Source organism: Abramis brama (assembly GCF_963993115.1).
Source record: "Abramis brama genome assembly, chromosome: 3".
NCBI classification, from domain to species: Eukaryota; Metazoa; Chordata; class Actinopteri; order Cypriniformes; family Leuciscidae; genus Abramis; species Abramis brama.
Window position 1 is genome coordinate 9,220,541 of NC_139965.1, and position 12,851 is coordinate 9,233,391.

At 37.0% G+C, this 12,851-nt stretch overlaps 1 protein-coding gene across 1 annotated transcript; it reads right to left on the bottom strand.

Moving 5' to 3' along the window:
- Window positions 1-7,904: 7,904 nt before the first annotated feature.
- Window positions 7,905-12,600, bottom strand: LOC311078617 (GTPase IMAP family member 7-like). The gene is made up of 3 exons (XM_084107552.1): window positions 12,408-12,600; window positions 9,423-9,463; window positions 7,905-9,236 (listed from the first exon to the last, which is right to left on the bottom strand). Exons 2-3 carry the CDS (start codon window positions 9,433-9,435, stop codon window positions 8,518-8,520), a joined length of 732 nt encoding a protein of 243 aa, XP_083963678.1. The 5' UTR covers window positions 9,436-9,463; window positions 12,408-12,600; the 3' UTR covers window positions 7,905-8,517.
- Window positions 12,601-12,851: the final 251 nt, after the last annotated feature.

Sequence of the window (12,851 nt, forward strand, 5' to 3'; positions counted from 1 at the left end):
CACTAATGTTCAAACATCACTTAATTAATTACTTAATTATTTAATTAACTTCAACACTGCTTCAGTGTTAAGCCCTATTCGCACGGGATTAGTATTACCTAGGGACCTCCGGTAATTTGTAATAATCGCAGAGGTCGTCTGTGATTTTTATCCCGTGCGAATCTGCCATGTCTGTAAAAATGTCTGTAAAAATTCCCCCGAAAATTACCTACCGTATTTCGGCCAACACAGGGGTCCTCTGATAATACCAGTCCCGTGCGAATCCCCATGTCTGTGATTTGGGCTGTTTTTCTGTGAGCCTATCATTTTCTAAAGAACGTAATAACCATTATGGGCCGTTTAACAGTCCATTTTACGTCTGTATTAAATCTATATTAACAATAAAATCTCTCGATATGCTCTACTCCAATCCGATTATAGTTTTTCTCCAATAAAAACTATGAAGTGCTGCAAAAGAGAAAACAAACTACAGTAAAGACGTGATCCGGAAGCTCAACTCGGACCGTTGTCATGGAAACGTCAAATTAAGTATTTTGGCGCAACATGGAAGCTCTTTTGGAAAGTTTGGACGCTTTTTGTGGTAGTGTAACTTAGTAGTCTGTATCGTGGAGCATTTCTTTGTCTCACACGGCCTCTAAAGACGTCCATCCTGTAAGTAGGCTATCTCAAGAAATCAAAGTGTGAAAGAGTAAAAATGATATAAAATGAAATAAACCAAATAAAATGAATAGAAAAACAAGCCTATCGCGACGTTTCGGTATTCATAATACCTTCTTCAGGCAGGCTTGTTGTAAATATGGACAAAGAATAAAAGAAAAAGAAGATATATTATATATTTATACAATAGGGGAGAACCGGGGCGAAAGTAACGCGGGACGAAAGTAACAAAGCAATTTTCTCAGAGCCCTGACAATATTAGCATTTCAAGCTATGACAGCACGTTTAGTACGCAACCCTTGACAGAGCTGCCAAATATCACGCGATTTCGTCATCGTTTCCCGCGGTTAGGTCCGGTAAGCAGTTTTCGAGTGCGATAAGTAAATTACTGAAGCGGTACTTTTTTTCTAATTACAAGTTGTGTTTTTAGTTTCATGTCACACAGTAATGATCAATCTACAGGTTATTAAGTGCTGTAACACATCCTGAAGTTTGCCTTGTCAGAGTTTTTCAGTATAAAAGTAAATCGGGTTTAAATGTCCGGAGTTCCTGTCGGGACGAAAGTAACACTTGTTACTTTTGTCCCTCTATAGTGAAAACAAGTGTTTCTTTTGTCGCGCTGCTAATGTGGTGACTTTTTCTGTGTTGCAGCATTTATTAAAACATGTTTATGTCATGTTATACTAACAGAATATGGCAAAAGTGAGGGTCAGTAAGACAGATAGAGGTCTGATTCAGCCAGATGTTTATGAGAGGGCGTTCACATTTAAATCAGCTGATTTCTGTGTCACCATTTTTTTACACTCAATCTGTTTCCATTTACCCTAGTCACATTTAGGTTTTAGCCATACCTTATAGCTTTTCTACCTCCACCTATGGATTTTTAGGGTTTCCATCCTGATGTTTTTATGCAGATTTTAAATCTATGTATAAAAACAGCTTGATGGAAACATGCCTATTGTTACATTATGTTGAGAATTTATATTATGGTAATTTAATTTAATTTTCATATTGTTCATGTTGAAAACACATTTTATAAAATAGATTGACATTGCCAATAAAAAAAAAGATTTTAAACAATTCAAGTTTGTACTGTTGGGTTATTTGAAACATTGATGAAACTGAAATTTAAAATGAAAATTTAAATTAACAATTTTTTGCTTATATAAAGGCCAAAATATGTTTGCAGTTACATGTTAACAAGGTCATATACTCAGGTATATTTAGGCTAATAAAAAAAACAAACAAAAAACAAGAGTAACACAAAAAATCTAGCTTGTATATTGTTGTGTTACTTTTGACCCACCTGTGTGTTACTTTCGTCCCAACTGACGGGGTCGAAAGTAACATAAGCAGTCTTAAGTTCAAAGTGAAATTATACTGAAGTCCTTCTACATTTTTTCAAAATACCACCTGCTATTGATAGACCACACTTGTGTGTGACCACAGCAAAAATATATCTCTGTCTAAAATATCATCTTTTCAAATTAAGTTTTTCTAAAAAAAATGGTACTTTCGACCCTGCTATCCCCTACTATGATATTCTATAATATATTTCTCTAATAAATTGGTTTTAAATAAGTTCTTTTTTTGAATTGCAATACTGCAGCGCGATCTTCGTTTCAGCACGTTCAGCTAGTGAAGTGTGAATGGGTGGGCGCACGCTGTAAAGTCCGTAAACTCGAGGGAATTACGAACATTTATTTGCCCGTGTGAATGAGCCACCAAAAACACAGACGGTGTTATAATAATTTCCTTATTACAGAGGTCCAGGGGTAATACTAATCCTGTGCGAATAGGGCTTTTGTTTTCAACAATCTGTAGAGTGAACCCCAGGAGACAAGAGCAGTGTTAATTAAATACCAGGGATTTTGCTGTGTACTGTCTGTCAGGAGTGTAAAGTACAAAGTACTCCCTTTCATTTCCTTTTCAAGACTGAAATTTAAGAGGTCGTTTGATGGTCACACCAACATCTTGCTTTCACTTCCTTCTCACACGGCCTATATCCAGGGATCTCCAATCCTGCTCAATGATGATCAGGTGATATAGTTTTCAGCATTATAAAGTAAAATAATTCACTAATCTATTAATCTTACTCCTGACCAAAAGCTGTCATTTGTTATTAATATAATATATTTACCAATAATACTTAAATGCATCAGATCAGACATTCTAAATTCAGATTTTTAAGTACATTGTGGGTAATTATTATTTTTTTAGACACACACAGACATTAAGAATCAGTATATGAATCTCAACAATGGTGACATGCTTCATGCCACAATGCATGCTGGGAGCCATGAGTTTTATACTGTGGTGGCTCCCAGCATGCATTGCAGCTTGAAGCATGTCATCATTGTTGAGATTCTTTTGCTGATTCTTGAAGTCTCTGTCTAAAGACTCCCTTAATATATTTTATAAAACAAAATTCAGAATGTCTAATCTGTTGCAAGAAAGTGTTGTTGGGGAATATAATCTATTAATCACACATAACCACTAAAAGATGACTGAATTATTCTACTTTATAATGCTGAAAGCTGTATCACTTAATCATTTTTTTATTTCTGGCTTTCTTTCCAACAGATTGTGTGTTTTGGTAAACACTGTTACAAAGACCACAAACTCACATAAAATGTCAAGAGTCAAACTGCCCAACTAAATGCAAACACTGATCAACATAATGATGACCAACCATTTTAAAACATCAACATCTAAACCTCTATTTATTCTCAATAAGAACTTCTGTAGACGTCTGACAGAAATAAAGTAAATCTGGCTATTCATAAATGAAGATCGTATTGCTGTTTGTGGAGTTATTTAATCCTCCTCTGCTGAGATCTTCAGAGATTTAGGGTACGTTTACACGACAGCGGTATGCTTAAAACTGAGAAGTTTATCGCGTACAGACGACCCCATTGTCAAACGATCCTTCATACGGATCCGCGACAAAGACTAAAAATGCTTTATTCTGCTGCCAGGCTATTAGATGGTGATGAAACACTATAGACTGAACATGTAATACGCATGTGCATGACGTTATCTTCTTCAGAGATTCACGGTTTTGTTGTTTACCCGGAGATCGTTTTCAAAGTTTGTGTCTTCAGGCACCCAAAACGCTGTTGTCGTGTAAGTGAACCGCCAAAATGTATACAAAGTTTTACGTTTTTAGTTGAAAACAGTGTTGTGTAAATGTGTAATGACTTAATTCTTAAATTAACTACAACACTGCTTCAGTGTTAGTTTTTAACACTCTACTCTAGGAGACACGAGCAGTGTTGATTAAACACCGGGGATTTTGCTGTGTACTGTCTGCCAGTGGTGTGACGTGCAAAGTACTCCCTTTCATTTCCTTTTCAAGATTGAAATTTAAGAGGTCGTTGGACGGTCACACCAACATCTTGCTTTCACTTCCTTCTCACATGGACTATATCAGGGATCTCCAACCCTGCTCCTGGAGGGCTACTGTTCTGCAGACTTCATTTCCAACCCTGTTTCAACACACCTGCCTGAAATTATCAACTAACCCTGAACAGCTTGATTAGCTTGTCCAGGTCTGTATGATTGGGGTTGGAGCTGAAATATGCAGGACAGTAGCTCTCCAGGAGCAGGGGGCCTATTTGGCCTATGAACCCCTGGTGTTAGTCACTCCTGGTAAAACACTACACACTACACCAACCATGTGAGTGACTGTTAAAGGTGTAAAATGCAAAAGTACTTATATAGTTTTACCTCCATTTCTTTGTTTCTTCAAAAAAGTCAAGACAGAAAGTGGAGAGGATGTTGATGGATGGTCACACCAAGCGTTTCACTTTCTTCTTAAATAAGTAAACCTATTGGTAAGAAACTTTCTGAATAATTAGTCAATGAAAACTTAATACATTTATAACTAACAAACACAACCTGTAATCACGGTCTTGAAAGTAGTAAAACAATGACAGGAACTGACACTCTGGTGGATGAAGTTCTCAACCTCCACCTGATCTGAAGAACCATCACAACTTTTAGGAATCGAAGACGCGTCTCTTCCACAAGAGCTTAAACCACAACCAGAAACAAAGAAACTTACTATAACTCCTATTTGGTCATTTCTACATTAGGATTGAGCACAAATCATTGTCTAAAAATTAATTTATAAATCTTTTTAATTGCATTTCATGCAAGATTTAGGGAAGAACACTATCATGCCATTCATAATTCTTTTTTAGTGTTCATTTGAAAGTTAAATTCCTGCAGCCATGATTCGGCCAGGCGTTAAATTACTGGAAACCTGCATATTAAAATAAAATATAGTTTTTGCAACTGTAAATTCACATGTTAAACGAGCGCCATCTGCTGGACAGAGAGTCATCCAACATGTCAGGTCATTTGTTACTGTTCAATCCTCCTGCAGAGTTTAGCTCCATCACACCAGCCTGGAAGTGAGTCTGAAGAGCTTGATTAGCTGCTTTAATTAGATGTTTAATTAGGTGTGTTTAACTAGAGTCAGTGGCCTTACATTAGCAGGTTTGGATGCTAAAGCTGTAGATGCTAAATGAACAACAACAACTAAACCTTTACAAATACTTTTGTGTTCCACAGGATAGAGACATTTCTACAGGTTTGGGTCGACATGAGGGGGGAGTACATGGTGACAAAATATTCATTTTTGTGGGAACTTTAGTTGCAGTTGTCATTTTGTAACAATTACTTACACACTCAAAACATTTAAAGTAGTCAATAGCTCCAGATGTGATGAAAATATTTATCTTGAACTCTGTCATGGAAACTAGTATGTATAAACCTTAATCAAACAATGTAATTAATTCAAAATGAATTTACACCTGTATGATACTACACTGAGTTACATTGGACCAGTGGTTTGAAAAAAAAAAAAATGGTTGTATGATTCAGCTGTGGCGCCATCTTCTGGTGAGACGCGGTAATACGGTCGACACGATCCTTACAGTGCATTATGGGTATTCCCTAGCCCTTGAGTGGATATATCTAACTGCAGAACCGCAGATATACACGTCACAGCAGAAGTCTGAGGACCTCAGACCCGAAGTTAGGATGGCGCTGACGATCACGCCCCCCACTTCGAGCGCTGCTAAAATGCATGTTTGAGCCGTTTTAACTAACATATCTGAAAATATTTTGTAACAATTTTTTTCTCAAGATGCACATAATATATATATATATTTTTTTAAGGCACGTTTATAAAAGCTACTTAAATGTCCCAATTTAACAAAGGCCTAGTGCTGGCTTAATCTAAGCCCTGTTTGTGAAACCGGGACACTGAGTTACACGGAGTGTGAATATGTTTATCTTTAATGTTCCTTGCGATGGACATCAGGTCTTGAAAATTATCAGCAGGAACCTCATAACTTGTGTGTGTGCCAGGTTGTGATATTTGTGCAAGCATTTCAAATCTAAAATACAGATCTACAAACTAATGTTAAACCTTTATGAACAATAATGTCTATTAAATATTAATATTATGATGTTGTGTCCTCAATGTTCATAAACAAGTACATAAACACACACACTTACTCAGATTCACACACTGAAAACAACAAAAAGAATCAAACAAGTCTTTATATCATCTTACTTTTTTTCAAAATTTTTATTGCATTGCTATTGTTTGTGCATTGGAATGCTTGCAAAGGATTGTGGGTGACTGAAGGACATGAAGGATAAACTTGGTGCATCCTTTAAAAACGTCCGATTGAAGGACGCGAAACGAAGGCTGCCTTCAAAGGATCTTTACATTGAGATCATTGAGATTACAACGGATCTTGATGACGAGGCAGCTGAGATATGAAGCCTTATGATTGAGAATCCTTCATCTAAACACAGCAAGCTCAGTGACTCTGGCTTCTTATTCACTGAATTCAACTCCACGATAGTTCATTCATGTTGCATGAGCGCCATCTGCAGGACAGACAATCCATTCAACATGTCAGAATCATAAGAACAGCAGCACATTTGTGTTAATGTATAAAGAGATAAAACAGGGAGAAGTGTTTAGTGTGCACTGAAAGGAAGAAAACAGCTAAAATGTGATGAGATTCAGCCATTGTTACACAGGCCAAGATTATTCTATATATTATAAGATGTGTCCCATTCCAGGGGCTGCATGCACTTAGAAGGGTCCTTCTTTCCCCGGGCCGTGAAGGAGAACGAGTGGATGCTAGCAGCCGAGCCGATCCTGCGCCGGTGATGACAGGACTTTTATTTTTCAAAGAAAAGGGCGGGTGATAGTTCTTCTGTTGCGGCCGAGGAATACATTTATAAATTTAAGTATTGGTTTTTTTTATTTACTTAAATAGCTAGCGAAACAAGTGTTAAAACCCTGGGGTCTTTCTTTCTTAATAACGTGAACATAACCCCTGTTAATGAAATAAAGTAATTTCTGTGCAATGTTTATTTTTGAAATGAAAGTTAAAATAGTTAAATTGTTCTATACGTTATTTTTTTAATGCAAGTTATTTGTAAATTAAATAAAATAAATTATTATGTATATTTTTACTTGCGGTGTTTTTTTGCAACTATCTACAAGATAAGTTGGTAAAAACTTACCAGCCATCAAAACGGCTTCTGAGCGCTCTCACCTGCGCACCTACCAGCTGTGAGAACAGCTTTTTGTTTGCTCAAAGGACAAAAACAAGAAACAGAAAAAGAGAGAGAGAGAGAGAGAGAGAGAGAGAGAGAGAGTGAGAGAGAGAGAGAGAGAGAGAGAGAGAGAGAGAGAGAGAGAGAGAGAGAGAGAGAGAGAGAGAGAGAGAGAGAGAGAGACTGAGACTGTCTGAAAAAGGCTTGTGGTTTCACAGCTCTCAGAAGGATTTTAGAAAGCATCGAAGTGCTTGGCTCTGAAGCGAAAGACTGAAGTGCAATCACACCTGCAATCACATGTACATTGGCTCATTTAGTTTCACTCGAAGTAGATTGGCCTCTCTAGCGAGATTCCTATTAGTCGGTCCGACGTACGTTGAGAGTGACCGACTGATAGGGTACATACATTACAGTTACAGAAATATATAATATTGTAACGTGCTCCAAGAACCAAGTCAGAGTCAGGATCTAGATGCAGATAAAAATTATGTTTAATGGCAAAAAACAGCATTAATAGTAATTCATGGCTTGAGCGTAGAACACAAGACACAGAGTGTAGAGCTTCACCATAGCAATGAACCATGGAGGGCACGTTCACACGAACATTAGAAAAAAAAACATTCAATATATATATATATATATACTGAAATTCGGTCATCATTTACCCTCATGTTGATCCAAACTCTATAACACCGAACTCTATAAGAAGATAGTCTGAAGAAAGTTCAAGCTGTCATGACATTTGGTCACATGATGTTTGAGAAACAGAGTTTCCCAGTAGTTAAGGTTCATTTTACCATGTTGTCATTGGGAATAAAAAGACTGAAGAGTATGACATAAACACATTATATTCAATAAGCAGGAATGAAATGTATTTTTATTCAGTGTAAGTTTGCCATTTTGCTATTAATACCACACATTTCTTCTGCCTTCTTAGCCATAGATAAGCCATTATCCCAGGTATTCACTGCTACCTTTGTTATAACATCACACACAGATTCAGCTTCATCTGCAGCATTCCATGCAGTAGCAATGCCTTCCACAGCTCCTACCAAACCTCCAACCACACCTCCAGCTACAAGCACACCTGTAGCCATCGTACTTGCACTAACTGCTGCTGCTCCTACACCTGCTGCTGTAATCGCTGTTGTTAGCATTTCCAACAATTTTAAAACAGACATAACTGAAGCTACAGCATTAGCCATTCCGAAAAGAGCACCAAGCAAGGACTCTGTTGATACTCCTAAACACTTCTCCAGAAAATTGTTATTAATATTTTTTTTTTGCTTTTTCTTGTTTTTCTTCTGCATGCAAATTGTCATCAGTTATATTCTTCATCTCCTTTTGAATTTCTTCCTCCAGCTTTTGAAGCACCTCATTGGTGTAGCTGCCGTTCTCTTTCACCATCTCGTCGATGGTCTTCAGCAGATTTTTCACCTGAACTCTGTTGCTCTTGTTCCCTCGTTTATGTTTATTCCAGTATTTGTTGTCGAAGACGTGACAGCGTCCTCCACATTTATCGACGAGCTTCTTTAGTTGTGAACAGTCCTTTATAAATTCTTCAATGGTCTTGCCTTCTAGTTGCTCGCCATGAGTGAATAAGATCACTGTGTGTTTCAGGACATGTTCCTCACTAAATGTGTTCAGGAGTTTTTGTATCACCTCATTTTCATGTCCTGTGTATCTTCCGACCTTCAGGACAATGATGAAGGCTTCAATGGCTGGAGCGCAATCAACCAGACATTTGATGGTTTCAGATTTCAGCGCTTCATCTTCAGAATCTGTATCAAATTGTCCAGGTGTGTCAATAACTGTTATCTTTCTTCCATGAACCTTCCTCTCTGCTTTTGGACATTCAACTCCTGCATTTGAAGCTGAAGCTTCAGTGATGAATACATTTTCTCCAAGAATTGTATTCCCGGCGCTGCTTTTACCATCTCCAGTTTTCCCGAGAAGGACAATCTTTCTTTCTGGCACTGACACACTGGCTGTTGGAAAAATAGACGTTTTAATGAGAGTCTTTAATTTTAAGTTCCATGCTGTTTTTGAAACTTCTTTAAATGAAAAAATATATATTTTTCTTCTGTTCCTTAAGCATTCAGTAGCTCATCTCTCTGCCATCGTAAACAGATTTTAGACTATAAATTTGACATTGTGCAACAATTCTAACTTACAGGTACATCCCATGATCCTTGTCTGCTGGTGATGTCAGCCTCTGTATACAGGTACATGATATTAGAGTTGTTCTTGACATTAAAGGGTTAGTTCACCCAAAAATGAAAATTCTGTCAGTAATTACTCACCCTCATGTTGTTCCAACCGCGTAAGACCTTCGTTCATCTTCGGAACATAAATTAAGATATTTTTGATGAAATCTGAGAGCTGATCACTTCTCCATAGGCTGCTAGGTGACCGAAACTTGCTGGCCCAGAAAAGTTATTAAAGAGATCGTTAATATAGTCCAAGTGACTACAGTGGCTTAATCTTAAGTTTATCAAGCGACGAGAATACTTTTTGTGTGCAAAAACAAATAAAAATATTCAATTCAATTCAATTCAAATTTATTTGTAGAGCGCTTTTCACAATACATATTGTTTCAAAGCAGCTTTACAGAAAGTGCATTTCAGAAATGTACATAGAGAAATACAGTTAGTTAATCATGTATTGATTTAGGGCATAAACATATCGCCAGCGTCGAGTCGTCTCTTCACAGGCGCCGAGTCGTCTCTGCACGGGTGTTGGAGAATCTGTAGTTTCCATGAGAGGCTGGATACAAACTGGAGCTGACGATCTGTATTTACCTCGGGACTGGCGTCCCGAGATAACAACAGAAAAGCAGATGGGAAATAATTAGCGTAGCTGCTGTTCGTAATATTAATGCATTCAATCTGATTCAACTGTAGTATAAAAGGTAGGTATTATGTGAATGCTTGGCTAAAGAGATGCGTCTTTAATCTAGTTTTAAACTTTGACAGCGAGTCTGAGCCTCGAACAATATCAGGAAGGCCATTCCACAGTTTAGGACCTAAATGTGAAAACACCCTCCCTCCTTTAGTGGACTTAGATATCCTAGGAATGACCAGAAGCCTCGAATTTAGTGATCTTAAAGAGCGCGATGGATTGTACGGCGATAGAAGTTCCGTTAAATACACGGGAGCTAAACCATTTAGGGCTTTATAGGTCAGTAGTAATACTTTGTAATTGATACGGAACTTTATAGGTAACCAATGTAGAGACGACAGAATTGGTGTTATATGATCATATTTTCTTGATCTAGTAAGAACTCTAGCAGCTGCATTTTGGACTAACTGTAGCTTGTTTATTGAGGATGCAGGACAACCTGCTAATAAAGCATTACAGTAATCTAATCTCGAGGTCATGAATGCATGAACTAACTTTTCTGCATCAGAAACAGATAGCATGTTACGTAGCTTAGCAATGTTTCTAAGGTGGAAAAAGGCTGTTCTTGTAACATATGAAATATGATTTTCAAAAGACAAGTTGCGGTCTAATATAACACCCAGGTCTTTTACTGTAGAGGATAAAGTAACAGGACACCCTTCTAAATTAAAGTTGTATTGTAAGAGGTTTTGTGGGCAGTTTTTTGGACTAATAAGTAATACCTCCGTTTTATCTGAATTTAATAGCAGAAAATTACATGTCATCCAGTATTTTATATCTTTAACACACTCTGTTAATTTAGATAATTTATTGTTTTCATCTGGTCGTGATGAAATATATAATTGAGTGTCATCAGCATAACAGTGGAAATTAATTCCATGTTTTCTTATAATATTACCAAGTGGTAGCATATATATTGAAAATAGCAGAGGGCCCAACACAGATCCTTGCGGCACTCCATAGTTTACTGACGTTATCTTCGATTTTTCCCCATTTAAGCAGACAAAATGGTAACGGTCTGATAAGTATGATCTAAACCAGTTTATAAAAAATAAAAATAACGACTATAAAAATAACGACTTTATTCCACTATTCATTTCCTTCTCTCTGGGCCTCGTAGTGTTTTTGCGCTGCGCGTCTGTGTTGCACGTCACACGCATCACACACATGACCAGCGTCGGCCAATAGTGAGCCTACGTGGTGACGTGCAACACAGACGCGCAGCACAAAAACACTACGTGAACCAACTAGAGGCCCAGAGAGAAGGAAATGAATAGTGGAATAAAGTCGTTATTTTTGCGCACAAAAAGTATTCTCGTCGCTTTATAAACTTAAGATTGAGCCACTGTAGTCACTTGGACTATATTAACGATCTCTTTAATAACTTTTCTGGGCCAGCAAGTTTCGGTCACCTAGCAGCCTATGGAGAAGTGATCCAGCACTCAGATTTCATCAAAAATATCTTAATTTGTGTTCCGAAGATGAACGAAGGTCTTACGCGGTTGGAACAACATGAGGGTGAGTAATTACTGACAGAATTTTCATTTTTGGGTGAACTAACCCTTTAATTATTTGTGATGCTTCTCCAACCTCCAAATTATTTGTTTCAATGACTGTATGATTTCATTTCAAAAGTGATGTCCGGTCTAGGAAAACTGACATCTTCACTCTTTATTCAAATATTTGTAAGCATTTGTTAAAAATATAGATACATAATTTCTGCCCAGGCTGTAATGCTAAGAAATTATGAATGCAAAAATAATGAAATATTAATAACTGATTATGTTTTAGTCAATGTATATTTTTTTTCAGTAAGCTTTTTATTTTTCTATGCAATTTTTATTTGCATAGTAAAATAACAATTTGTATCTGTAGTTTGGCCGTTTTTTGCTGAATATTTTTGTCAGATAAATAACATAACCAAGTTAAGTGTTTATTTTCCTCATATTTTGATGATTTAATCACACTTGTAGGGTCATTAAAAACAAATATCCCCTCCAGACATCATGTGGCCACCGCTGTGTGTGTATACAGTTTAAAAGGACCTCCGATAACTGAAAGTTAAAATGGTAAAATGAGTTTTTCCTGCTAGTACATAGCCTGTGGAAGACTTGAGATTGAAGTTAGCAGGATCTAAAGTGCATCATATTCCAGCATTATAAAATATCCACAGATGTCTGGACACTATAATCAGTCCTGGTAACACTTCACAATTCACTGTGACTTTCTATAAAGGGTGTACAATGCAAAGTACTTACATAGTTTCACCGTCCTTTCTTTGTTTCTTCAAAAAAGTCAAGTCAGAAAGTGGAGAGGATGTTGATGGATGGTCACACCAAGCTTTTGCTTTCTTCTTAAATAAGTAAGCCAAAACTTTCAGAATATTTTTTCAAGAAAGACTTAATACATTTCTAACGAACAAACACGACCTGTTATCATGGTCTTGAAAGTAGTAATACAATGACAGGAATCTGATCTGATGAGACCATCACAACTTTCAGGAAACATCTGAAGACACGCCTCTTCCACAAGAGCTAAACCACAGCCAGAAACAAAGAAACTTATATTATAGTACTTAACTCATATCTATTCATTTATACATTAGAACAAATCTCTTTAATTGCATTTCATTGGTCAAGATTTAGGGAAGAACACTATCATGCCATTCATAATTCATCTTCAGTGTTCATTTGAAAGTTAAA